Genomic DNA, 27625 nt, shown 5'->3' on the forward strand with positions numbered 1-27625 from the left:
TTTGGGTACCTTTCGGCTATTGTAAAGAGCTATACAAATAAACTTGATTTGATTTGACAAAGAACTGCTTCCCATTCTCAGCCCTCTCTGACAGACATGACCTGTCCACGTGCTGAAGTGCACAACATATCCCAGCTGGTATCCAGTTGACTGCGAGCATGTTTCACTTCTGCGAGGAACGAATCCTCTATAATTAGTCGCCTTACGTCTTCTTATACACAAAACAAAACCTCTGCAGAAATGCATCGCACAAACAAAAGCGTGTTGGGTAATAGTGAGAAGTACAAAGGGGAAATACAGAAAACCCACAAAACAGAAAGAAAATGTACTTCATCGGTAGGTTTGTTGCAAGTGATCAGCTACATGAGCCGAATCTGATTAAATACGCATAATTATGTTTGAGTCATGTGAGGTCAAATGTCCCCAGAAGTCAATGATTTAAGAAATAGCCCAGCTACTGTGAGCTACCTAAATAAAGCCATTGTTGTTAACATGCTCAGACACTGAACACAGTAATTGTGGACAGCGTTAGCCGGAAACTTCTTACAACACCAGTATTTCTGCCTGTCGTGTCACATCACGAGAGCTAGAAAAGGGTTGGGAATGACACATAATATTACTTTAACCATTAAATTACCCCATTTACACAGTAAGGTCTCTGCCTGTATGTGTATTTATACAGCGGTGGATAGCAGGCACAGCGCTGTAAGCTAACTGGGATTTACCGACATGGTCCACATCCGTTCTCACCTCTGCACACTCAACAGCCACATATAACCGGACACCCAGCTTCAATTCAGTAACTCGAGTGACAAACCCTTGTATATTCGGTTAATATTAGTCGTATTAGACTTTAGCGAAGACTAAAAACAAAACAAAAAGGGGAGTGAGTGCATATAACGACAACTAGCCTTCTTACCGTGGGCCGCAACAGCTCGTAGGCACAAAAGGAGGATGAAAACCGGGTGGTATTTTACCAAAGACATTTCTCAGCGAGCAACCGAGTGCTGGTTGTTTTTCACCTGCAAGGTTTCCCTGTCAAACGGAGACAAACAACGAATAAAACATGTATGTGTGAGGCGGCAGGAGAAGCGACCGGAGAGAGAGAGAGAGAGAGGAGAGAGAGAGAGAGAGTCTGTTGGATCTGCAGAGGAGAACTCCCCCCCGGTGCTGCCTTTCCCAAACCTCGTAAATTCACGCTGCCAAAATTACAAACCTCGTAAATTCACGCTGTCAACATTACCTGATAAACCAGCTGTTGTTGTTGTGTGTGTGTGTGTGTGTGGCTGAAAGCTGATTTAACAGGACCGTCAAAGAGAAAATAATCCACTAAATAATAAAACAATAATTTATTAGATGAATCGCGTGAAATTTAAATTTTTCCAATTCGTTCGTTGTTGTTCCTCGTAACACTCCCTTGAATTAATAAAAAGACTGCAAAGAAAAACAAAAACGCCATAACAAGAACAAGTAGCATGCATGGCATTGTTTTTGGATGATATGGTTTCTCTAATAAAGTCAACGACTTTTGTATTTTTCAAGTAATTTTTTTCAGGAACTTTCATTCAAACTCAAGCTTAAATGGTGATTTGTCCGACAGCACCTGAATGCAGCAAACGTCGTTTCGAGTGGGTGTCAGGATATCGGGAAATTACTAGACTTTTTTTTTTTTTAAAAGATCTCCTTATCCTTCCAGAAACTGATTAACTAAAGTGTTAACTCCACTGATAAACTACATAAATAAATACACCCTATGCTGTTATACAATTTACAAAATCCCAACATATAGCGTTGACTGTGCGTATTTCTATTAAATAAACAACATTTTAAAAACAAAATAAATATATGAAATGTGACCTCTGGTCTCTATTCTACCATCTTACAAGCTGCTGTGTGACTATCTGTGGGCTCCTCTCTTCTGTTCTGATTAGGACAAACATGTTGGCATACACTGTTTGAAGCTGAACTCTATGGGATACTTCCCCCATCCTGACGTCAGCTGGATGTGGGATTTTTCCTCCCCATCCCAGCCTCAAACCGAGCATTCACATATCAGCTCTACAGCAGCAACTTGAGGTGAGTTACACCCCAGGAAACTGGGAAGCTTAGCCTACTATCTGTGTACTGGCATTGATGACCATGTAGTGTACTTTAACAGCTGTTGAAAAAGGGTTGTTTGTCTCCTGAAGTTAACTCCTGTAGTCTTTAAAAAGGAACACAAAGCCAAGCCTGCTGTATATTCTCATATTACATTACATAGTTTGTGCATTCCTGTGCTTCTGTTATGTAATAGAAACATTCTCGCTAATCTGTTCTGATGGAAAACTGCAAAAACAAAAGTGTCAGATTAATGCTTCAGCTGCGTACGATGCTGGATCCTTTATTTCACTGTCACTTGTCATCCTACTGAATTTCTCCTGTGAATACATGAGACAGTAAGCAGTGAACGTATTCATTTCAGTGAGTTTTAACAGAGGAAACTTCACCCCCTGACTAACTAAAATGATTCAGTAGCCTAATACTTGAGGTTTGAGTCACCTCAAGTCCAAGTCAGTGATTTATAGCTAAGCCAGATATATGGTCAGACTCATTTTATTTTTATTGTTCTGGCTGGAAAGTCTTTTCAGCCAGAACACAGGAAGAAATATATTTTCCCCTCCAGTTGGACTGTGATACTCTTCACATAAGGAGGTGTGGAGTCACAATGAACAGCAAACAGTCGTATTCTCAATCCTGACACTCAGCCTTTCTTGTCCATCTTCATTTCCACCAAGCTGTTTTTGAATACTGGTGAACAGCTTCCTCACCTATCTGCCCCTCGCTCTCAGCATTATATGACATTACTACACATACATCATTTGTAGTGCTGTTGTTGGTGCTTAAGATAACGTCTGTTTCCCCTTTTAGACACTAGAAGCAATGGAAAAGAGTCAACAAACACATATATTTCTTTTTAATTCTTTCAGAAACAGTTGTTTTTAAAGGAACAGCTGGACATTTGGGGAAATATGCTTATTCACGTTCTTGCCGAGATGATGAGAAGATCAATACCTCTCTTTGTGTAAGCGATTCTAATCCAATACATATTTGTTTGTCCTCACGGTCTGCTAGCTTTCCGCTCAGTGTGTGCAACACTAACTTGTTATTCCAGCCAGGTGTTGTGGCCGGTAGTGTTAAATGAAATATGCTGTTGTTGTGAGGTTAGCTGTGTTTTAGCTATGGTAGCAGGAGAGTTGTGAGTATTGATGTCAGGTTCTGGTGCGCTCGCTCTGAGAAACCGTCTCATCTTCTCTGCATGTAAGCAACTTTAGCAACAGTTTGCCAACGCACAGCATGAAAAGAATCAACTTTATTTTCATATACATTTATACATAGTACAACTTAGTGAAACAGGTCCTCTCCACTGTACAGGCCTTGGTCAAGGGCTGGAGAATTAACCAAACGTACATCTTTTGCTAACGTTAGGTACATTACTTTACATGTGGTTGTTGGTAATATATCAGGATATTTATTAGGATATTGGATTTCTTAACCCACCTTTAATTATGACGCAGACAGCCATCTGTTTGCTTAGCAATAAAGACAGTAAACAGGGAAACAAAGTCACAGCCTACAGGGTGTTGTACACTGTCTGGTATCACTAAATACTAATTCATTCTCTGCTGGTTTCCTAGCAAAAACTACCATTTGTTATTTTGTACAGATTGAATATCCCACATTATTAGTGAGCTTTAAAGGTGCTGGTAGGGTGATTTGTTACCTTCAGACTGAGCTAGGCTAGCTGTTTCCTCTTGCTTCCAGTCTTTGTGCTAAGCTAGGTTAATTACCTCCTGCTTATTTAAATGTACAACCCTGAGATTGATTTCTCTTCTCAGCAAGAAAGCAAAAGAGTGTATTTCCCCAAAACTTTTATTATATCGTGGTTTCTCCGTGTTTTCTCGAAGGACACATAGAGGTGTTTTCTTATCTGACTCTCATATCAAATATTTTTTTGTGTGTGCCTTCCAAAAACGACTTTGTTAGTTTTTCTTTTTTAGTAAGGTCATTTTGGGGTCAAAATGATTACCTTGTTATGGTCCTAGGTCCTTTGTTGTCATGGTTACAATAATAAACACATGGTTGAGGTTGGGGAATGATCGTGGTCATGCTTAAAAAAAACCAACATTGACTCACGTTGCGGTCAGGCCTGCGATTAGAGAGGGACAAACTTGGGACAAATTAGGCCCCCCATCCACACCCACCCTTAGCTCTAATACCAACACTGGCAATTACAAGTAAGCTCTCGGCTATTAGCCTCCAGCAGGTTGCAATATCATAGCAGGGCAGTGCAGCAGTGTTTTTTTTAATGTTTAATGAACATGCTGATGTGAAGTTAAGCTAGCTAAAGTTTTATTTGTCTGCCTTGCTCCTAACCTTTGTCACATTCAGGTTCGACTCTCACACCTGGTGCTGCTTTGCTTTTTTTGCCTCTCTGCTCCTTTCATTTTTAATCTCTCTCTATAGCCTGGCTCCTCTTTTTTGAGCCCCTGATTTTTGGTGAGGCGTATTGACTTAACTAAAGATACTGTTAAATGTTTTTATTATGTAAATACATATCAATTGTGTTATCAGTGATATAAGTTAGAAAGCAAATTGTTGTTCTTGATCCTATTTAAGGGATACATCATACACGTTTGCATGGGCCCCCCTGGGCCATTGGGCTGGGGTCATCTGTACCCTTTGACCTCCCCTGAGGGGCGAGCCTCGATGCAGTCCTCCTTTTCTCCAGTTATTATTACTACACTTGCTAGCGGACTGTGTAACTTGAGCTTGTTTTTGGTCCACTGAATTTTGTGAGGACAGTCTCAGCTAGTGCTGTATTCTCCTGGTAATTCATTAAACATCAACTTTTATGTGGACCTCTAACTGCATCTAATACCCGACTCTTAATTGAATTGTATCACATTATTGTACGCCGCTCCAACACAATCCGGCTTCCCAGTTTATAAGAATAGTGGAGCAGTGGGAAAGTGAGTCTAAAACTAAAGTCTAAACCATATTTAGTTTGTGACTTGCTCCTGCAGAGAATGGTAGATGTAGTCAGCTTGTATTCAGCTTGAGCCTCAATGGCGACTCAGAGCCACGGCAAGAAATATTTTAGATTTACCAAAAAAATCTACAGAAGCTTCTCAGACATGCAGCATAACCCACTTCCCTGCAGTTATTGGGAAAATATTTGAAGGAGGTTAAGACAAGATTCTGTATTTTAGTTGTTGTCAACAAACCAACAAAGCCTTTGTTACAACCTCCCCTGGGATACTTAACCAAAGCCTCTCCGTTCCTACTGAAGACACATCTTTAAAAATGGGTCACTTTATAACTAGATTTCATAGAGAGGCTTAATAATTTCTTAAAACAGCTGAGCACTGTTGATTTCAACAAACATTACTCAAACAGCTGTACAGTGCATTGGTTGGGGGCTATTTACATCTGTGGCTTTGGTGGAGTGGTTAGTATTTAAGGCAGCCGGGTGGTGTTTGTGGCATTGTCTCAAAATAAAATGTAGTGTCTGTGTTAGTCATATTTTAGAAACATGTCATGGTGTGGCTCCAATGGAGGTCTGTGACAAACAGAGAAATAAGCTTTGGCACTTGTTAGTAAGATCAAGTTGTTGATGTTTTGGTCTTTTTTATGGGATTTGTTAGCAATTTAAAAAATGCAACGTATCCTTTAAGCAAAGCTGATCACCTAATTTATATAACACTGCTGTCATCTTATGAATTTAATAGCTTATTTTTCATCATTAAAAAAAATGGTTCATCTAACATTTCCTCATACAGTATTTGATGCTGTGAGATATTTTATAAGCTAGCATCAAAACACAGTAAAGTACCAGAAAAAACACCATTAAACTTTACTGACCTGCTGGTGTGTCAGTAAGTACAAACTCTGCTAAACAATGTTCAAACCCACAAAACACTGTTTTAAATTCTAGTGGAAATCCCATATTTTTCAAATATGCCATTTTGTCTACAAATGATGCACAAACTCTCTATAATGATTCCATTTCTAAAATAATGGCGTCTTGAATATTTCACTCAGTGTAAACAGAATAACTCAAACAAACTGATACACAATACATTTGATACTGTCAGACAATGTGGAATACGAGGATTTTTCCAACCGTGAGGCAAAATAAATGTTAAATATACTGTAGATGATTTTTGTTTCATGTCACACAAGGCCAAAGGAAGAATGTAGTGGTCAGCTCTGTCCTGGCTGCTGCAGACTGAGGCAGAAAGTCATGTATCTGGTCTGATATTACTGCCAAACCAGAATCTACCCAGGCTTTTGTAAAAGCCAAGATTTCAAAACAATGTTTTCCCTGGAATCTCAACGCGATCGCCACAGTTATAATTTGTGTGTGTGTGTGTGTGTGTATGTTGGTGTATGTGAAATTCAATGTGGGCTCCCAGTGCCAAACAATGTATCCCTAAGTGTAGTTCAGGAAGAACACACCCATCACAGACTGTGTGTGTGTGTCTGTGTGTGTGTGTGTGTGTGTGTGTATGTAGACAAAGTCCTGATCCAAACCAGCTGTCAGTATGTCCACATCCTCTCTCTTCACGTCTTGGTAAGAAAATACTTAATGGATGAGAAACACACAGGGGAGTGACCTCAGAGCATTTTACTCCAATAACAAGAATCTGCTGTATGAAAGTTGACCTGCACTAGGGCTGGGTTTATTTACATGACCCAAGCATTTTATTCTCCTGTAAATACTGGTGGAAGAAATATTCCTTACTTTAGTAGAAGTACTAATACCACAACGTGAAAATACTCCACTACAAGTAAAGGTCCTGCATTCAAAACCTTACTTATGTTTAAGTATGTATTATCAGCTAAATTGAAGTATCAAAATTAAACATACTTGTTATGTAGAAAAATGGTCCCTTCAGTATTTTATTATTTTATGTGATGTTTTTGGATTAATATTACCACTGCATTAATGTGAATGTTGCATTGTATGTTGAGCTAATTTAAACTACTTTATACACTGTTGGGTAGTTTAATCTACATCAATGCATCATATTCTATACAATTATTACATGTTTGTTGGGTCACTGTCCTGTGAGAACCTAGTATATATTTCTAAAATTTAAACTTTCCCTTAATCCAGAAAAACAGCCTTGTCTTCAGCTTTGTTACAGTGCATTTTCCAGCTAATCTAAGAGGGTTTTTAAATAGTTTATTAGGTTAGGTAGGATTTAATACTTCAGTTTTCAGAAAAATTCAATTTAAATTACATTCCACCACAAATATTTCACTCAGTCACACTGGGTTTTATATTATCCAATATCACATAATTTTATTACTGTATGTACAGATCCCACAGTAACATGGAGCAAGTTCACACCCGCTCCCTGGAGTTAGTCAAACATTCTTGTTGTAAATCAACTGGAGTAAAAGTAGCTCAGACACGGTGAGGATTGCGATTAACAGCAGTGGAAAAATTGTCTTTTTAAACGGGAATTCTGCCGAGTTTACATATAAAAAATGGTGCAAAAAATGAATACAATAAAAACAATAAAATGTAAAACATCACAAAAATAACAAAATGAAATAAAAATAAATGTCAAAGTCTGTTTATAAGTGTTGGGAAGTACTACTGTGAAAGAAGTTGTACAAAGTATTGGTGTGGAATTAGAAAGAAGAGGGTCTGGGTTGCATTGTGGCCAATGTAGGCTTTCTTTTAAACTGTGACAGTGTTATAATGCAATGCTAAATACCACAATATAAAAATACTCTGTTACAAGTAAAATTGCATTAGAAAACGTACAGATATACAGATATGTAAGCAGCAGCATTTAAATCCTTTTACTAATTCATAATCTTTTCGTTGTACTAAGATCAGATTCTGCTAAATAACTACCTATACAATAGGTGTCAGTATGCAGTGGAGTAATCCATACAATATTAGCATTTATAAATAAAGCAGCATAAAATGGAAATGCTCAAAATATATCAAAACAATACTTCATTACAGTTCTTAAGCAGTAATTAGTGCACCGCTGGCACTGAACATCTCACGCTGATGATATTGCATCAGCTAGTTTCCAGAGGGTCAAACATCGGCACAGAGACCCACATCTCACGGTCAAGAAAATAAAAACATTTATACTACACACAGAGATCCTGATTAAGTTAAAATTCAGTCGGGCATCACAGAGCTTCACATCACAGCAGGCAGTCTGAACTAATGATGACAAATTGTGTCTACTACTGGTACCATGTGAGTGTGCGGTTTTGGCTGGTACAAAACAAGCCCTTTTATAATCTTGCCATGGACAAATGTCAAATCTCTACAAAACTGCCAAGAAAAATCCACTGAAAACAGTACTTCAGTCTGTCCAGATTCAAAACAACTGCAAAAAACCGAGTCACTTCGAAAACCCACACCATCATTTTTGGATTCCTCAACCCAGCCTCATATGAAGTGAAGGTTTGTATTTGCAGTTGTAGCTGGTAAAAAAAAACTATACAATTATGTGAGAATGAATGTGTCAAAGTTATTTCTAGTTCCTCATTTCATTTATTGCTCTCTGCTTCTGTTGCCTGTTCTCTTTCTTAATTTCTGTATAATCCTTCCCATGTGGGTGCTAGATAACGTTTACTTTCTGAAGTGGGACTGCTAAAATAGGTTATGTAGGACATAAGCTGAAACCTAGGGCTGACAAAACCAACCAAACAGGCAAACGGGCCAGAGGTTCTTTGAACTGCACTAGCCATTAAAACATCAGTCTATCTCTTTAGATAGCATTTGAGTGATCTCACTGTCACACACACACACACACATACACACACATCCTTGCTGGATGCCTCTCTCATGTGTGTACCTTGCTTTATCGCCTTTTAAACCTTCAGACTGTTGCAATAAATATAACAGCATTATTTCACTGTTGGCCCCTGTAAAGTGTAATTACTGCACCCATCTCACAACTAAATCTCTGATTTGTGTGTCCGACAGAAGCGTACAGTGCATTCAGCCACCTCTGGTAACACTCACCTGCTCCGACTCACACAACCAACTCTCTCCACAGAAACAGTGTATTGGCTCGGTCAGAGACATAACATTAGGAAGGTACCAGGCCCAGACAGCATGTAACCCTCCTGTCTGAAAACCTGTACTGACCAGCTGGCCCCCATCTTCTCACAGATCTTTCACAGATCACTGTTTTAAGTCCCATCCTGCTTCAAAAACTCCCTTATTTCTCTGAAGCTCCATCGTCATGGGCCGCTTTGTTGTTGGCATTCAGGGACAGGCCCTTCAGTGGTGGCCTCCTATCTCCAAGACCAATCAGCCTCTGTCAGAACTGATAATGTGTCCTCCTCCTTCCTTCCTTTATTGTTTATTTTCAGAATATATAAAATCTCATGCAAATGTTATGCCATATCCTTGTCAGATTAACCATTATTCTGCTAAATATATTTGTTAAAACAGTCTGCAATCTTTCATTAAAATGTATGTAATAACATAACAACCTGAAAGGGGCAATTCTGCATATTGATGACTTTTACTTAAGAGACTTTAGGTTTGTTTTGCTGCACTAATTTTGCACTTTTACTTTTATTACAGTTAGTTGGTAGCCCTGACTTTAGGGATTAGATCATAGAGGTAGTGTTTGTGTATGTGTGTGTGTGTGTGTGTGTGTGTGTTTTCTCTTGATTTTTGTCTGATATTGAATGTGTGTTTTCTCTTTTCTATAGGCTCAGGTGTATACCTGGACACCCCACACACGCCTATACACATGAACATCAACAATATGCTACCTGAGACTCTCTTCCAGCAGTGATGTCTGCTTTCAGCCCTCCTGCCCCTCTCCTCTGTGTGCTGCTATGTGTGTCTATGGCTCTGCAGCGCTCTGACCTGCGCCTGGCATATGTGACCCACAACAGCTTTTTCTACTACTCCTGCAGCCAGGACCCACAGCCCTGCAGTGTCTCATCACTTGCGGACTGCAAATGCAAGGACATCCTGCTTTCCACGCTGCACCGCCCCCAGTCGCACTCCTCTCCTGTTTTCCGGATGAGACGTTTAACTGTTTGGTTCACATCGGCGTTAAACACGGCACGTCTGCTCAACAACTCAGAGGTGAGGCACCTCACTCTGATCCACTGTGGCCCTGGAGGATCCAAAGAGACACCTTCTTCTTCCCCGGAGGGACATTTTGCTGTGCAGCACCTGGAGAGGCTGACAGTGGTGAACCTGCCGCAGAGGCCGGTTCATCACTGTCCAGATGCAAACAAAGCCAAGAACACAGACACTGACCCAGACAGAGATAACAGTGCCTACCTTGAGACAAATAGATACAACAGGGATAGAGACACAAACCTGGACCTTATTGCGGACATGAAGAGAGAAACCTTGGCTTTGTCCTCACCCCAGATCCAAGACCTCTTCCTGGGCAGGGAGCTGGGAGCAGCGTATCATGAACAGGCCAGACTGGGAATCATCCACAGTTCCGTGTTGGACTGGGGAGCAGTGGTCAAAGCCTACACGGTTCAGACACACATAGACAATGACGGTGCGCTGCCCTTCCCGGACCTTCACCTGCCAAAATTACCAGAGACATCTGTCATATATGTCAGCTTTGTCTACTGATACCAAGTTACCTTTTGAGGAGGAAACAGGAGGGAGATTATCCAGTGTTCAACACCTGCAAACAATCACTTTATTGCTCCCCAGGGATCCTGACTTTTGGATTCACTTTAAAACTCATCTTTTGCTACAGACCTACACCTCTGATTAACATCTGTCTATGATATAAGAAATAGTCATTAGTTTACAGATTATATTGCATTTAGGGAGGATGAACAGAAAGAAACAATGACACAATGACGCAAAAAACTGCAGTAATTTTCTCTGTTTTTTTAAAAAAAACAAGAAGGAAATTGAGTCTGTTTGGGAGATTTGTTTACTTGACACAACTCCAAAGTAAAAGCACATTTTGGCACAAATCTGTAAAAACATGCACAACAAATTAAACCTGCTTTAATCATATTGTCCCAAGTGGCCTAAAACTCGGCACAGCTGTTTATCAGCATGTTAAAAGAAAGTATATCAACTAATGAGAGACCCTCTGAGGGACCAGATAGCCTGCCAACTCCCTCTGGCAGAAGTTGTTTGTCTTAAATTGACCATGTTCAATAGTTTTTCCCTCTTTTTCATAATGCCACATGTGTCAGAAGTAGTGAAAAGATGCAGTGTCCTTTATATTTGAGTTATTTATGCTAATAATTCAAGAATTTGATCTAAGGTTAGTTTGACAATGTGTTGTGCAACATTTGGGAATAATTTCATGCTTCCAAAATTGAACCACAAGATGGCAGCAGATACATTTGAGTCAAAGAGGAGCGGAGAAGGTGTTGAGGCAGGACTCACTGAGCTGAGTGACAGTATGAGGAAAATGGGGTTTTTGTTAAGTTATCAACAATTCTTATCTATAATCTAATAAACCAACCACACTTAACAAATGTGTCATGACGCACCTCAGCACTTTAAAAGCTTGTGAGGAATATTGTGTTAGAGGTTCAAGAGTTAATTAAGTATGGCCTCATATTTATTTGTTTAAAAAGAATAAAAACGAACAATGTCATCACTTGCATTGGTTTACAACAGAAATAAAGGATTTACTCATCACTATATGGCTCGTGAATTTAAAATCATGACTGATATTTCTTTTAACATTTGTGAAAATTGAATCACCAAAAACACTCAGACACATAAAATTGGAATTAAAAAAGGCAAAAACAAACAATATTTGGCCCCATGTTTACATGATGATATATGAACTATAATGGATGTTTACAATATGAGCTATAAAGGCGTTTCATAGGTCTGTAGGGGGAACCCATCCTAAGGTCACCTTTTAAAGGAGCTGTCAATCAGTTTAAAGGGTTAATGTGGCAATTTGTTTTTATTTTTCATTGTGGAATGGATACTTGTTTTACATCAGTGGTCATTATGAGGTGCAGCTGCATTTGACAAGTTAAAACCTCATGCGTCTATGGTTACATTTGTCAGTTTGGTAATGACTGCAGTCCCGTTTGAAGACGTTGCGTGTGTGTGTGTGTGTGTGTTGAGTGTGTGTGTCTGACACCTGCCAGAGAGCTGCTTATTTGCATGATAAACATGCAGCCCATCTTGTTAAGCGCCCTGTGAATGCAAACTGATGTCGCCTGTTGATCCTGCACCTGAGAGGTCAGCACCCACCCGCACACACACCGGGGGCAATTACCGGAGAAATCACCGGTGGCGGTGAGGCAGCCGGGAGCCCAGCTCTCCTTATGGGAAACAAAGTCAGCGTGAACCATGACCTCCACTTGGGATAATCTGGAGACAACCACCGCCAGTAAAAACAAATCAATTACACGTTCAGTCTGATACTCGTGATGTATGGACCTCTCTGAATGCGCACTGTAAATATTTATGTCAGTCTAAAAAGGTGGACAGGCCGAGACTAAATTGGATTGATTTTAGGTGGGCTCTCCCTCCTCTGCACCCCTCCAAGTGAGTCTTTAACCACGCTGCCGCCGTCTCCTCACCGGCAGTTTAGCAGTAAAACATTTTTATAATCAGACGTTATTGTTCGCCGCCTCCTTGTGGGAGATGCGCCCATGTTCATTTTTTAAAAGGGCAAATCAGCCATAATTCAGTTTATAAACTGCAGCGCGCAGGGGAGAAATGCCTGGATGAATATTCATTAGAGTCCGCCCGAACTGCCACGCTCGTGATTCATTGGGCATATGTAAATATCACTCACTTTAATTGCCCCTAAACTGACTCAACATAATGTTGTCATTAGCAAATTATTACTTATTTGTGATACTAATGGTACGGTATGGCGCGCGGTGCTGAAGCTCCACATAGCTATATGATTGCAATTACAGCTCTTTTTATTCACAGGAGGACCGTGGAATCTGATGGATCTGTAGTGCGTGTGTGTGTGTGTGTGTGTGTGGTTAAGGTGCCAGCAATTAATTTCACTGACACATGCACGGACAACTTGAGTTGGTCCAGCCATTACGCAAAACAACGCAAACGCAAAACACACACATCACAAACTGCACAGGGTTTTATGGACATTTTAATGTATTTTTAATGTATCTGTATCATCTGGACTAAATTCAGAATTAAGAGGAAATTATTTCTTGCCTGAAAAACTCTTGAGCCTAAATTTTGTTTCTTTTACAGTAATTATATTATGATTAGCCTACTGGTTGAATGAATTTTATACAGCTAACTAAAAATAAAATTAACCTAATTGATTTCTTATAATGGAAATGTATTTGTGTTCATATGCAACAAGAAAAACAAAAAAACATGCAGAATAACAAAGAAATACAATACAGTAATTATTAATAGCATCATTAATAGAATGAAAAAAAGGCTAATATTTTTTAAAATGTTTTGTTTTTTAAATAACCATACAAACATTACATTCAAATTTATCATTTATCAAAATTATTTAGAAACTGATGTTTAACCAAAGTCTATTAAACGTGTAGTTCTATTAAATTTAACTGGGATCTGCATTTAAAAAAGCCTTCTGAATTCACTCACTTTCAAAGAGGAACCATCAACATTTTGGTCAAACTATTTCACTGTTTGATATTTGCAGTTCAGGCTTGAATGTTGCATTTGGACAGAACAAAAAGGAGGATTTTTTTCTCTCAGATAGTCCTGATTATACTTGTCTGAAATGATCATATTGGAATACATCATGGGTCTGCTTTAAGCCAGTTGTGAACAGGTTACTAAAGAAAAGTTTCCCAAAATTCATGGAGAAAATCTTAAATATGCTGCCCTAAAAAGAGACAAATTTGATTTTACAGTTGTGTGATTTATTCATTTCATTTTTGTGGGTACACAAAGAAAGTTTGGCTTTAGAAAACAAAAGCTCAGCATCAGATTTCCAACATTTAACTAAACCCTCTGACTCTAAACTCTTCCATGACTCATACTGAAACCAGAGGCTGTCGCATTTTTTAAAATAAACTACTGCTGTATTTTTTAATTTATTTTTTAAATCCCTCCCTGCTTGTCACAGTCTGCACAACACGACACGGTTTGGAGTTGTTTTATAGAGGCAGCAGCAGTTTGGAACAACAACCATGACAAAACAGGCCCACAAAACAGAGGGAGAGAGAGAAGGACAGACAGAGACAAATAATGATGTGTGTGTGTGTGTGTGTGTGTGTGTGTGTTTGTGTGTGCACGCGGATGTGTGCGTGTGTGTGTGTGCATCTGTGAGAGAGTGTGAGGGAGCTAATAAAGTAATGTGATGGATGATCTCCTTTCTCCCAGAGGGACCAGCACCATGTAAATTGGCCCACACAATGCATTATGGATAAGGCAGTTGAGATTATAGCTTGTTAATGTGTCCCTCCCTTGTCCCCTCCCTCTCCTCTCTCCCCTCTCTTCTTGCATCTCTCGCTCTCTCTTTCCCTCCCTCTCTCCATCCCTCTGCTTCGGCTCAGGCAGTGACATGGTCACCTCATTGTCGGGGCGCGTGGGTCTTTTAGATGCAGATGGAGAGGGAGAGGAGCTGCACTGCAGCGATCTGCCAGGCTTAGTGAAGTAAGTTTGTGTATCTGTGTGTGTGTGTGTGTGTGTTTTTGTTTTTGTGTGTGTGTGTATGATATTACTCACAGTAAGGGGACAAAGATGTGTTCATATAGCCACATCATGAGGGGGACAAAAACCTGGTCCTGACAAGGTAAACTGTTAAAGTTTCAGGGTAAAGATCTGGTTTTTGTTACAGATCGGATTAGGTTTGGCATGTAGTCTGCAGGGGATACATGTAAGTCAATGCAATGTCCTCTGAAGTGACAAAAACAAGTTTAATGTGTGTGTGTGTGTGTGTCGTGTTGTGTGCGTGTCTTGTGCGTGTGTGAGAAACAGTAAGCCAGCACCAGGGAGCCCAGCAAGAGACAGTCCTCGGCCAGGGCTGTGGACAATATGTCTGCTCCTTAACCACCCCACACCCCCTTGTCCTTCTAAGAGGGTGCCAACCCACCACCCCCCCACAGAACACAACCTCCCTCCGCGCATCAACTCCAATACCCCCCCCCACACCATCGCAGGCCCTGTCCAGGCGACCTGTCGGCCATTTGTTGAAGCATGGACCAGAGAAGCTGGTCTAAGGAATGCTATGTGGCATGGCTATGTGGCTAGCCTCCTGTCACTAACTACTGATGTGTGTGTGTCAGGGGCCTCCCAGGGTAGATGGTGCTTAGCATTTTTGTCCAACAATAACAAACTGTTGTGTACTTTGGGGGAACTTTTAGCATCTACGTTTGGTCGTAAAGGCCCATACCATAAAACAATGTGCCTATATAAGTTATTAATAAGAAAAGAACACATTATTGCTCTTATGTATGTAAAGTGGAATTTATAAGCAATGAAACACCAACATAAATTCAATATACTCTGAGGTTTTTGTTTACAGTTTATAGCTCCTGGCAGACACGCATCTTGTTATGTGAGTCTGATAACATGTCGGTCTCATGTCTGAATAAGCACCCTGGTCACTTTTACTTAAGAGTCTTGGCGTCATGGAGGGGTGACCATGTAACATTTCAGCATCACTTTTAACTTGGTGCAAGTCTGAAGAACGTGAAGGTTAAGCATGCAGAGAGACAGAATAAAGCCCAACTTCTACTGCCTATATATTATATTAATATTATATTATTAATAAATGTATCGACCGGAGAAGAAGAGGTTAAAAGAAGAAACCCATACAATGATAGAAATATACAGTCTCTCCCTATAGAGACAGTGCAGACAGAGGCAGTGTTACATATTTCACGCCTAAAAAGGCCTCTTATTAGTTTGAGTACAAACGTTGGCTACCTTTAGATGAATATGTCAATAAGGCAATGGCTCGAGAATGTCTTGTAATTACCACTTCTGGCCACAGTGGCCACTGTTGAGCAAATGTTACGCAAACTCACCTAAATGTTGTTTTAGCTAAATAACAATAAATTTTATAAATTGACCAAACATCTGACCTTTTTCTAATGTGTTTTTTAAGATTAATTTATGCATTTATCAGGTATTTTTTTATTTAATTCCAGTATTAACATCAGTTTACAAAGAGCTGAAACAGCATGTCCGGGGTAACATTGATTTATGAACATTTTGTAATCTTGAAACATTCTTTATTTTATTTAAAATTTTTGCCAGTGTTGGTTTAATCACATGGCAATGCAGTTGTGAATGAACTATTTTAAAAACTGTCCTCATTGTCACATTTAAGGATGCTCTGAGCAAAATAATCACATGCTGAAAAAGCAGCACAGTCACAAGCTTTGTTCCCAGTAAATAAAAACCTCTGAGACAAGAAAGAAGCCACAAACATGTGCATTGTTTCTGTTCAGCGGCCAACTGCTGAAGCATCCTGAAAACAAAAAACAGTGTTCAAAAATAAAGGGGACACATTTTTAACTGTAATGGGCAGGGGCGGACGCAGAGAAATATTCATGAGGATGGCGAAGAGAATTTAAGGTGTGGCAGAAATGTACTGATTTAATTGCCAACAATGAGATATATCAGTATTTGCTTGGAAAAGCCCCTAAATTAAGATATTTTGATGCAAAGCATTATATTATTGTATCACAGTAGTAAAGCATAGAATAGAAATATCTAAAGGTGGCATTAGAAATCATCAATAGATTTATTTCTAAATAAAAAAATGTCTGAACGTTTTTCATTGAACTTCGTCTCAAATTTGGCCATAACAGATCGTATATCTATCATAAATGTGTTAATGTCTGTTTTAAAAAGGTTATTTTTTAAATAAATTTAATTAAATTAAAATTAAAATTTGTCACCCCTTTAGATCCACCACTGGTTTTCAAGTCAAAGGTTTCACAGTTAAGACGTAAAATCATCGACTAAGTGAAGAGCCAATCTTGTGGCACGCTTTAGAAAATGGTCAGTGGGGATGTAAAAACATACGCACTCTGTACTCAACTGGCCAACAACATTCAAAAGCAGCTGTATGGTCCTTTAAGCAGTCTAATAAACAAGTGTACAGGAACCAGCGGGAAAATGGCCGAATGATCCCACTGAGAGCTCAACACCTGCACACACTCAGCTAACCGAAACAGCTGCTCAGACACACTGCAATGTCTCTCCCCCATTTTGGAGATCTGTTCAGATCTTGTTGGTCTTTGTTTACTCCGTGAGCATTCAATTATCTACAGGCCCCAGACAATCATTTTAAATGTTTTTGCGTGGGGATATTTAAGCACAGCAGTGGCATTAAACACAATATCCATTTAAAGACATTCGGATCTTTTTTTTTTTTTCTATTAAAACACGAACAAAAAACAACAGCTGGGATGTGCAAAAACTTTCAAAATCCAGCAGAACTCATATTTCTGGAGTTAAATAGCTCAAAAATAGCAAAAATCAAACAGGAATGAAGAGATTGAAATACTAAAACTCTTGTACACTAGAGTTGTAACAATTATTTTTATTACTGATTAATCTGTGACTAATTTTCCATATGTAAAATGTCAGAAAATATAAAAAATGTCTTCACATTGTTAGTTTTATTGGACCAGCCTAAACACATTCAATGTAAAAGGATATAAATCAGAGAAAAGCAGCAAATCCTCACATTCTAGAAGATGAAACCAGAAAATGTTAATTTAACTATTAATTCATTATCAAACGGTGATTCATTTTCAGTTGACCAATGAATTAATCAACTAATCGTTTCAGCACCAGACAAGTGTTGTGACTGCCAGGGCAGATTCTCCACAACCTTGAAAACTAGTTGTTAAGGGTTATAATGGGGGTTTAAATCATGCAGCGTGTTCCCAGCTCAGTACGTCTTATTCGGGTGATCTAGACTAAGCCAAGTGAGCTTAGTGAGGTCTGGTGTGTGTGTGTGTGTATGTGTGTGTGTTTGTGTGTGTGTGTTGGCTGGACCCTCCGCGGCTGTGTGTGTGGGTGGTTGCCTCCACCCATTAGAACGGGTCATCTCTCTCTCATGGAAAGTTTTCACGGCTGTGGAGCGGATTAGTAGCAGGGAGAGAGAGGAGGAGAGAGCCGGAGGAGAGATTATTAGGCAGGCTGGAAGGAGGCAGAGGGAGAACCACAAAAAGAGAGCATTAGCATCTACACTTCAGCGTTTGTTTGTGGTATGTAGCTGACACTCATCCGGAGTGCCCGGGTTTACAGTGAGTACAAATGGAGGAACAAGTGAATGCTGGCATCCCATCATGAGTGGCCTTTTTAACAAAGAGGAGAGGATAGGAGGTCTGAGGAGAAGAGAGAGGAGAATGTTGGGTTAAAGAGAGACTATCCTAACAGAGTTATAATTACATATTTACACAATACCACTACACAGTAAAAGAGAGGAAATAAGGTTGGTGTCTCCATCCAAATGTCAGGTTAATTTTAAGTAAACTACAGTAGATGTGTGACCATGTTTCATGCTTTGATTCAAGGTTCAAAGCCAAATAATACAAACTGTGATCTACTGGCCACACTTTCATAGTTAGCCTGTGTGTGTTGCACAAACAGGTATTTAACCTGATGTTGTTTATGGCCTTTAGCTCTTGTCAAGCAAACTTTCTGCTCTTTACTAAACAAAGACATGCTTAATTGTGTGGGCTGCTTTTCAGTTCAACAGCAAGACTAATTTACATTGCTGAACTTCTACTTCAAGACACACTGGTCCTCAACAGACTAGAGGATTGCAGGCAGAAGTATCACCACTCATGCTTTAACACTTAAGCTCACAGCATGTTATATATATATATAGTCAAAAACATAACCTGAAGGTTATTGAAAGTTTAACTCGAATTTGATAGTGCATGGTGACCGATGGCCTGTAAAGATACAATACAGGCCCAGAGTCTAAAGTATTACTACTGATTTATTATTAAAGGCTGCTAACTTACTGCCATTTAGGGGAGAGCAATGTGTCATGATTTATGAGGTGGAGGCATCATTAATGTACAAATACATTTTAGCCAAACATAATTTCTTTTTTACTTCCTTTTACACTTTTATATTATATTATATGTTATATAACACAAGGGCCTTTATAAAGGTAAATAGGTTTATTGTATGTCTTCTCTGAACACTGCTGCATGCATGCACAAAAGAGTTTGGCCCAGAATCTGGTCCAATGTGAGACTGGTCTCAAGTTGCCATCCTATTAAGAGCAACATTTTTTATGTTATAGGACTGTTCTGTGTTGCTTGGCTGTGATTGAACTCAAAATAACCCACTATAGTATACAGTATGTTCTTAGCTGTGGATTATAAAGCCAATTTCAGCTTTTATTTCCTTTAACCACACTTTTCTTAGGGTGTGTAAGACACATCAGAAAACACCTTGTCAAAACATTTGCCACGATTTATGCAATCACCTGTAAAAATAAAAAAATATAACACCTTAAGAGTGTGCACATGCTCCCATCTATATTCATAATGAATTGCTGCTTGCTGAGTATTCAGAGATGCTGTTAACGGGGGGAATATATGACTTTTCGTTATGGAATGTTTACTTCGCATCTTAGTGTGGGTTTTTCTGAATAGAGCCTGGAGGTGATTAAAACTGTAAAGTGAAAACCAAACATTAAAACCAGACAATAGTTTTTCCCAGTTTACAATTAGAGTTTGCAACTATAGTCTTAACTCGCTGTCTCTCTCATTCAACACACATAACCACACACAAACACCACCACACACACACCACACAAGGGGAGCACCAGGGCGCCAGTTGGGTCTTAAGAGGCAAATTCCTGTCCGCAGCATTTTCTCAACATCGTAAAGCGTCTGCTGTTAAAAGCAATGTTTTTTCAATCCGTCTTGCTCTCCCTGACATTTCCAGATAACGTGCGCGTCCTTAGGTTGATTTGGGGGGAAGTTTGCACCCATATTGCTGCCTGTCTGCTGTGTCAAACACCTACATTTAAGCGGGATATGGCTCTGCATTCCCTAATAGCAGCATTGGAGCTTGTTTATCTAATGCGCCTGTTAATGTTATTTATTGGGAGTCTGCCCGCTATCCAGTTCCTCCATGCATGCTAAGGAGACAGACATAAGATATGCAAATGCTAACGTCGGCCCAACTTCACGGCAGTAAAACAGAGCATTTGCATTTGATGTAGCACATAATAAACTGGTTATTAGCATTTTAAATGCGTCAAACAAACTTGAAAAATGTGGCCTGTGCTGGTTTTTATTATTGCTGTGTGCAGTCAAAACACACATACACATGCCACACGTGCCTTCAAACACGTACAGAAAAGTGTGCATGAGCAGACACATAAATATAAAGCTGCTGTACACAGGAGCAAACTGATGTCACAAGGCAAAGAGTCACAGGACAGATGATGTATTTGATGAAGTTGTTTCCTCACTCTCTCTGTCTCGTTTCTCCTCATGCCATAAACTTCCTCTCAGGGCATTAAAATATGCAGACGATTCATTTCATCGACGATTCATCCTTCCAGCCCCAGAAAAGAAGCTCTGGTTTCCCACTTTGACCAGCAATGACGATGAACAATCTGAGTTAACAGGAACATCGGTTGTCTCCGTACCACAAAGCCTGCTGGTGATTCGTCAGCGGGCCTCGAGTCAAAGGGAGTGTCGACCTTTGAAACACAAGGTCACTTTTCTCACCACTGAGAAACTGAAGATAGTATGACGCTTGCAAGTCAGCTGCCCCACATATTCAGCGTTTCTTTGGACTGTTGGTTGTACACAGTGAAGAAAGGTCAGCAGCAGACTCAACAAATGACAGCAACAATACTAACTAAACTAATGCAGGCCGTATCATTCTGTGTATATCTCTATGTAATTATTGACTCCGTCTGGAGCAGCCATGTTGGTAATATATCTGTCCTGACCTGAGCATTAATTTTAGCCCCATCAGCAGTGTCACACTGTCCCATCCGGACAGATATGTCTGTGTTTCAGTTCATTTGCAGATGATGTGAGCACCAGCTGTGTTGTTTTCTCATCATCTGTGCTGTTTGGGAAATTGCGAGACAGTAATTAGGAGGATTTTTGATGTTCTAACTCTACTTGATCAACATTTGATTAATAATCTTGGTACCAAAAATAATGTTAAAGTTGCAGTGGGCTATATTCTTATGTAAAGATGCAATCTTATCACATAGTGCTTCATTTAATTTTGAAATTAGGTAATGCACTACGGACATTTCCATCTGTTTTTATGTGCGGATAGTGTAACCTTCATCAGTTTAACGTATTTCCACCATGTTTTTCCACCAGCATTGATATTCTCACAACACAGGGGATGAAAATGCTAATTAATTTGCAAATGTGCACGTCATTTGAATGGAAACTCGCCCACAGCTAACAACTGCACTCATTGAGAAAAACGAGTCTCCTCTCGTGCCACATTGTTCTGTCTGCAATTTGTTGTTGATTAAAAACCATCCAGAACTTTAACTAAATGACCAATATGCATGGATTGTTTACGTTTTATTGCCCGTTACAGAGAAGATCCCACACTGAGAGAGAGGGAGAAGAGAGAGTGAGCACAGAGCGCAGGAGGAGAGCGGTGTGAATTGGTTTTTCATTAGCAGTTAATGATGTGATTATCTCTCTAACAGTAACCAGGCCTTACACCCTGCAGGCTGCAATACTCCTCTAATGGAGTGTGTGTGCATGTGTGTGTGTGTGTCTGCAGTCTCACATATGTCTGTATGAGAGTACTGTATTTATGAATGTGCATGTTTACAACCCTGTGTGTGTGATGTTACATTAAGACTGAGATGGATGGACACACACATGCGAGGCGGGACCTGATCCGAACTTTCCTCTCTACATGTAACCCCTCTCACATACCCTCACCCCATCACACCAGCTTAAATCCTACATGTTAATCTCTCTCCTTCTCTCTGTCTTTCTCCCAAACACACACAAACATACTCGCTTTCATTCTCCGCTTGCAGAGACCCCTGCTTCATTTTCTGGTCATGTGAACCCATTGCGAGGGGGCGAAGCGGACACAAAGTGACACAGGGAGCAGTATGGGGAGGAGAGGGGGGCGAGGCTGGAGCCCTGAAAGGAGGCGATGGGAGGTGTCCGATTGTCCCGCGCTGAAAGGGACAGTTAAAAGGAGAACCTTGTTGCAAAAGCTGGTGGGCCAGGCTGGAGGCTGGTTAAGTGCTGGTGATGTGTGTAACTCTGTGTGTGTGTCTTTGTGTGCTTGTGTCTGTGTGAGTCTAATGAGGAGGAGGAGGATGACTGATGACCGAGGTCAGGAGAATACTGGAGATGATGATTGGGAAATATGCTTTGGCTTATGAGAAGATTGATACCACTCTGATATCAGTCAGTTAGACATGAAGCTACAGCTAGCAGCCAGTTAGCTTAGCATAAATCTTGGGGGAAACAGCTGGCCTGGCTATGCCCAAAGGTAACAACAAATCACCTACCAGCACCATTAAAGCTCACTAATGAAGCGTTGGTGAAAAGATCAGTCAGGAGGCCTATTCTTTGGCATGTAGTTCATTTCTCTTTCCATCTGCATTCACTCCTCTCACATGTGCTCACACATAATTTCCTTGCTCATCATCAGGTCAATCCTGTCAATCAAGGTATCAGCTGTTCTCATCAGCTGGCCTCTACTATCCAATAACACAGTGACACACCTGCATCTTAGCGGGCATCTCGCCCCTCCACCTCCCCATCACCACCTAGTCTTCGCAGATTCATCAGCTTCACCAGTGTCTGGACTCCATAGGGGGATTTATCTCGCAACTGCTCAGACGCCCCTCGATCCCAAAACCTCCCTGTTGAGTGCCAAAGTGCCAAATACGTCCTGTAAAGACCTGATCATCACATATCATATGTCATAATAAACTGTTATCCTTACTTCATTCTCCTGATTGAAATTTAACTAACATGTTATGTCTTGTTTGTTTAATCCGTACAAGAATCAAAGTGTAAAGCGACAATTAGCCGTTTTACAGGAGTTATGTTCAGGAGTATTTCTAGGTCCAGAGCAGTTGCCAGGCAACCAGTGGAGAATCCAGGAATTTACTGTTGTTTTACACTTTGCTTTTTGCACAGAATAAACAAACAACATAAAACTAACCGGTTCCTGCTGTATCTTCATATTTGATGGACAGACATCGAAGTGGTATTAATCTTCTGATCTACCTCTCTGCCTCCTCAAAAAAAAAATTCACTTTTGCTTGAAACGTCAAGGATAAACTTTAGGAATTAGGAAAACCATTGTAGCTGAAGAGAGCTTTTTCTTTAGCTGAAAGGTGTAATATTTGAACTTGAATCTGGATTTGAGAGCTCTTGCATCTAAACGCGGCAAAGCAAAAATATCCAGACTAAATTGTGACATTTCACACAGCAGTAAATATTTGTCTTTTCAAAAAGACAATTGAGAAATACAACTTGAGCAGCTGTGCATCGGGATGAAAAATCCATAACAGAAAACTTCATTGCTTCTGTTTGATAAAACTCATCATCAACATGCTTCAGAAAGCTTTCAGATGCCAAATTTGTATCAGAGCGTGTTCAGACAGAGAGAAATAAGAACATGAAGGTATGTTTCTTCATTACTGAAATGTTAATTTGACTTGTTTTTGCCTAATTAACGCCAATGTCTTCCAAGAACAAAACAGCCCCACAAATATTAATTAGGACCTCAATATTCATGTTGGCGGAGATGGTTGTGAGGTCTGTAATTAACGAGCTTTTAATTGTTTGATCGTCTCCTTAATTAAAGGCTTGCTATAATTTGAAGGTTTGTTTACTTTTCACAAAACAGGAAATCTTATTGATATTCTCTTTTACCCAGAATTTACCCAAGGAAAACTAAGACGGAAAAATAAGGCTTTTAAAAGTTAGCCAAACATTTCTGAGAGGTGCAGTGCATCTTTTTACTTTTCAAATGTAAAGTTTTCAATAAAAATAAATAAATCTCAGAACTACTTTTGACGGAGGCTGGAGAGTTTTGCTTGGCTTCACTCTTAGATCTCAGTACTCGTGTTGCTGTCTTCCATCTGCCATTCGAATGCTTCAACCTTTGTGAAATCTCTTTTTGTGGAGCTTCAAACTGTGGTTTGATGGCACCTTTGATGGACAAAATGAAAGGAGTATAGATCAACAGCCACACATGCCTTTGACATATTATACTGCAGGCCTGCTCAGCTCAGTGGCACGGTCTGGATTTTATTCCGATTTTATAAGTACAAGAGTGAAAAAAAAAGCTCAAAATTTCAAATAGACCTAAAATAAACAACAGAACCTCCCTCTTAATAGAGCTCCAATACAACCCAGTTCTATTGCTGAGTCCAGTGACAGTAATTTATGTTTTTTGTATGATATTTTAGTATGTGTAAGCGTTTGTGTAGGAGTTTGTCAGTGTGAAAAACTTTTATTCATTAACTGAATTGGCAGCTTTTTCAAAAACTTTTTTTTAAAAGTAGTTCCTCCCAGCACCAAAACAATGCAGGGGTCAATACAAAGATCAATGCTTCATAGGACTATTTCTGTGCTGGGACTTTTTCACTTCTCTTTATTCCATGACAACCCATATGGACGTAGTTACACAGATAAAAGTGGAAGAAAACAGATAATTTTTTCAACTGCTGGCAAAATCATTTAAAGCCACAGATGTTTTTAAATACATTGTATTAAACTTAATTGTATTCATCAGCCCTTGTTACTTCTGGTGAAGTCATGTTTAAAGCTATAACATACTGAACTGACATCATAAATATACACTGTAATAAAAAGTTATAGGCTGCAATCATCACCTCGGTACAGGTTTATTACTAAAATGTCTCTAACACACTGTAATTTGGAAATGGAAAGATATTTTAGAGGCCTACAGGTTATTCAGAAGTAAGAGTCTGTTTTCATTAGCACCTTTAAGAATTATTGTTTTTTCAGCAGTGGTTTGATCCAGGTGAAACGTTGTTTCCTTGAGTTTTTAAGCTGAAACAGAAAGTATGTCTGCATAGGAAGGGAAAAAATATTTGAGTTACATTACACAAATATGAAAATGCAACTTAAAGCCAAATCCAGTAATGACTGAAACAGAAAGAAGTAAGATTGTGACAGATAATAAAAACAGTAACTGAAACAAACATAATATTCTGTGGATTTTATAATTCTAAAATATGTGTTAATGCAGCAGATAATGTTTTTTATAGGTAATTTCACTTTAAAAGCAACCTTGCCACCTCCGGGTGCGACCTTGACCTTGTGTCATGTATTGTCTGGTGTTAAGCACCGTTCTCCTTTCAGCTCAGAGATGTTCAACTGACACTGTTTGTGTCACATAGTGAGACAGCCGCTGGTGACTACTGTCTTCACATACTGCTGGAGGGACGCCTCCATTGACTGTTTACTGCCCGTAGCTTATTAGAGGGGGTCTGATGACCTCGCCCACCCAGGAGGGAAAGACAGAGAGGAGATTAGGTGTTTCTGTTTCTTGAAAGTCCTGTTACTGAGCTAAAAATTAAAATAGGAAACTATATAAACTTTATATATTATTATATATTGTAAACTTTTTAGAAACTCTTTCTTCATCTTCATCCATCTTTTAGCATTGTTTCTACATGTGATACTAGAACCACTCAATGACTGGAAGTAACTAAACACAAATTAGTCAGCACATTAATAACAAATAGCTGTCACTGAGTTGAGGTCAGTGGTTGTGTACACTGTAAGCACTGGTTGCTTTAGACCTTTTCATTTTCAGTGTTACTTCCATTATAACATTAAAGTTGAAACAGCTGAAATCATATTTATTCAACTCTTTTGCAGTCAAACTAACATCTGCGTTTTTTTAAATATCTAATATCAGTTTATTATTATTATTATTAAAATGAAGAAAGGTCTTTGGGGAAATGTCAGCAATGTTACTGCCAGCTGGAGGGGCTCCGGTACCGAACTCCAGCAGCGGAACAAGAGAAAAAGTGAACAAACTTATGCTGTTGCTAACAAATAATGGGCAGACTGTGTTGTTAGTATTGACGAGTAAGCACCACACCTACTTCACAGGTAATATGACATGCTGTTTAATGTGCTGAAGCTAATTAGCTATCTAGCCTAAAACTGATGTTTGCAGTGCACTTTGCCCCCTGGTGAATGTTTGTTTGGTGGCTTGTAACATTATCATTAATGTGGAGTCATGTTTTCTGGACATTTGTTAATTAGCTTTGGTTCTTGTCTTTACCAACTTTTGAGGGAAATATCTCATTGTTTAGCTGCTTAAGTGAATCAAAAGAGTAAAGTTGTGCTTCAATGGCGACGGGGAACTACAGATAATTTTTTATAGGTTCATACATTGTTATAAAGAAAATCAATTATAGGCACTTTAAGGATAAACATCATGTAACTGTAAAACAAAGCTAACATGAAATCCCTTTGTTTGTGTTCATTTATAGTATCAGTGACACAAAATGAGGCCAAACAAGACACATCACCTGCTACACTCATACCTCAGGAGAAACACTTTTGACACCAAACAAGGGGGCTTGAAGGTTTAACTGAAGAAAATGAAGGAATTAGAAAGGATGCAATATGATCTCTGAACTATTTATTATAACAATTTATTATAACAAGCCCTCAAGTTGTAGTTCTTTATCTCTTAATATAATAACAGCAAATTAATGAGAACATGGTAATAACAACATCACACCAAACGTGTTGTTAGTGTCAGTATTTCTCTAAATGACGACCACATTTCCCACACAAACTTTCACTTTCTGTCAAAAACACTTTGCTGTTTGTCAATTTGTGCTGAAAGAATATTTCCCTCTTACTGTTTTTTGTCAGAAAGCGAGCACCCTGTACAGTACCTAAGGGTCAGGACCTCCCCAAGGGGTATTAAGTCTACCCCTGAAGTACGCTGAAGAGTTTATTACATCTTGTACATGATCCAATAAATGCTCACTCTGACAGTTTTAGGGTTAACTTTATCCATCACCAAAAGGGTGTTTTGATCCAGGGTTAGAGTAATCTTTTTATATTACTGTAAAAAAAAAATGAGCTTGATTATAACAGTTCACAATCATAACATAAACCCAACAGTAATATATTAACAACATTGAGTCAAAACCCAGATTGGTTTAATTTTGACTCAGTGACTTTTAACTAACTGTCCTTTTGCTGCCCAGAAAACTGACGTGACAGGACAGAGAGCCACTTATGAAACAGAGAGAGATAAAAAGACAGAAGGTTGCAAGAGAAGAAGCAAGCAGAGCCAGAAACAGGAGAGAAACAGAGACAGTAAGCGAGAGTGTGAGAGGACGAGAGAGGGGAAGAGATAAAAAAGATACGAACAGAGGAATAAAAGGAAAGCGAGGAGCTTACGCAGTGAAAAGAGCACATTAGAGGCGACCTGCTGCGACAGTAGTGTGGGGAACGGTGAATAACTGCCTCCATTTAGACCAGTGTCCTAGTAGTGTGCAACTATAGGGGCCTCATATGGACACACACACTCAAAAACACCCAAAATACATAAATAAAGCAAAATAAACTCATTGAAAAGCATGTCTTCTTGCACCAAATTGATACCTGACACACACACACACACACAAATGCTCACACA

At 39.4% G+C, this 27625-nt stretch overlaps 2 protein-coding genes across 2 annotated transcripts in view; one reads left to right on the top strand and one right to left on the bottom strand.

Annotated features, from left to right (window-relative positions):
• ifngr1l (interferon gamma receptor 1-like) overlaps window positions 1-1152 on the bottom strand; it is a 10582-nt gene extending 9430 nt beyond the window's left edge. Inside the window, exon 1 of the mRNA XM_035663371.1 lies at window positions 920-1152. Coding sequence (XP_035519264.1) covers window positions 920-986 — 67 coding nt within the window. The 5' untranslated portion in view covers window positions 987-1152. The remainder of the gene's footprint in view (window positions 1-919) is intronic.
• An 821-nt stretch (window positions 1153-1973) lies between these two features.
• si:ch73-52p7.1 (uncharacterized protein LOC100321084 homolog) lies at window positions 1974-11675 on the top strand. The gene is made up of 2 exons (XM_035664180.1): window positions 1974-2076; window positions 9748-11675. Exon 2 carries the CDS (start codon window positions 9833-9835, stop codon window positions 10640-10642), a length of 810 nt encoding a protein of 269 aa, XP_035520073.1. The 5' UTR covers window positions 1974-2076; window positions 9748-9832; the 3' UTR covers window positions 10643-11675.
• The last annotated feature ends 15950 nt before the right edge of the window (window positions 11676-27625 follow it).

The sequence above is a fragment of the Morone saxatilis genome, unplaced genomic scaffold (assembly GCF_004916995.1).
Source record: "Morone saxatilis isolate NCDOM2014 unplaced genomic scaffold, NCSU_SB_2.0 Contig19, whole genome shotgun sequence".
NCBI classification, from domain to species: Eukaryota; Metazoa; Chordata; class Actinopteri; family Moronidae; genus Morone; species Morone saxatilis.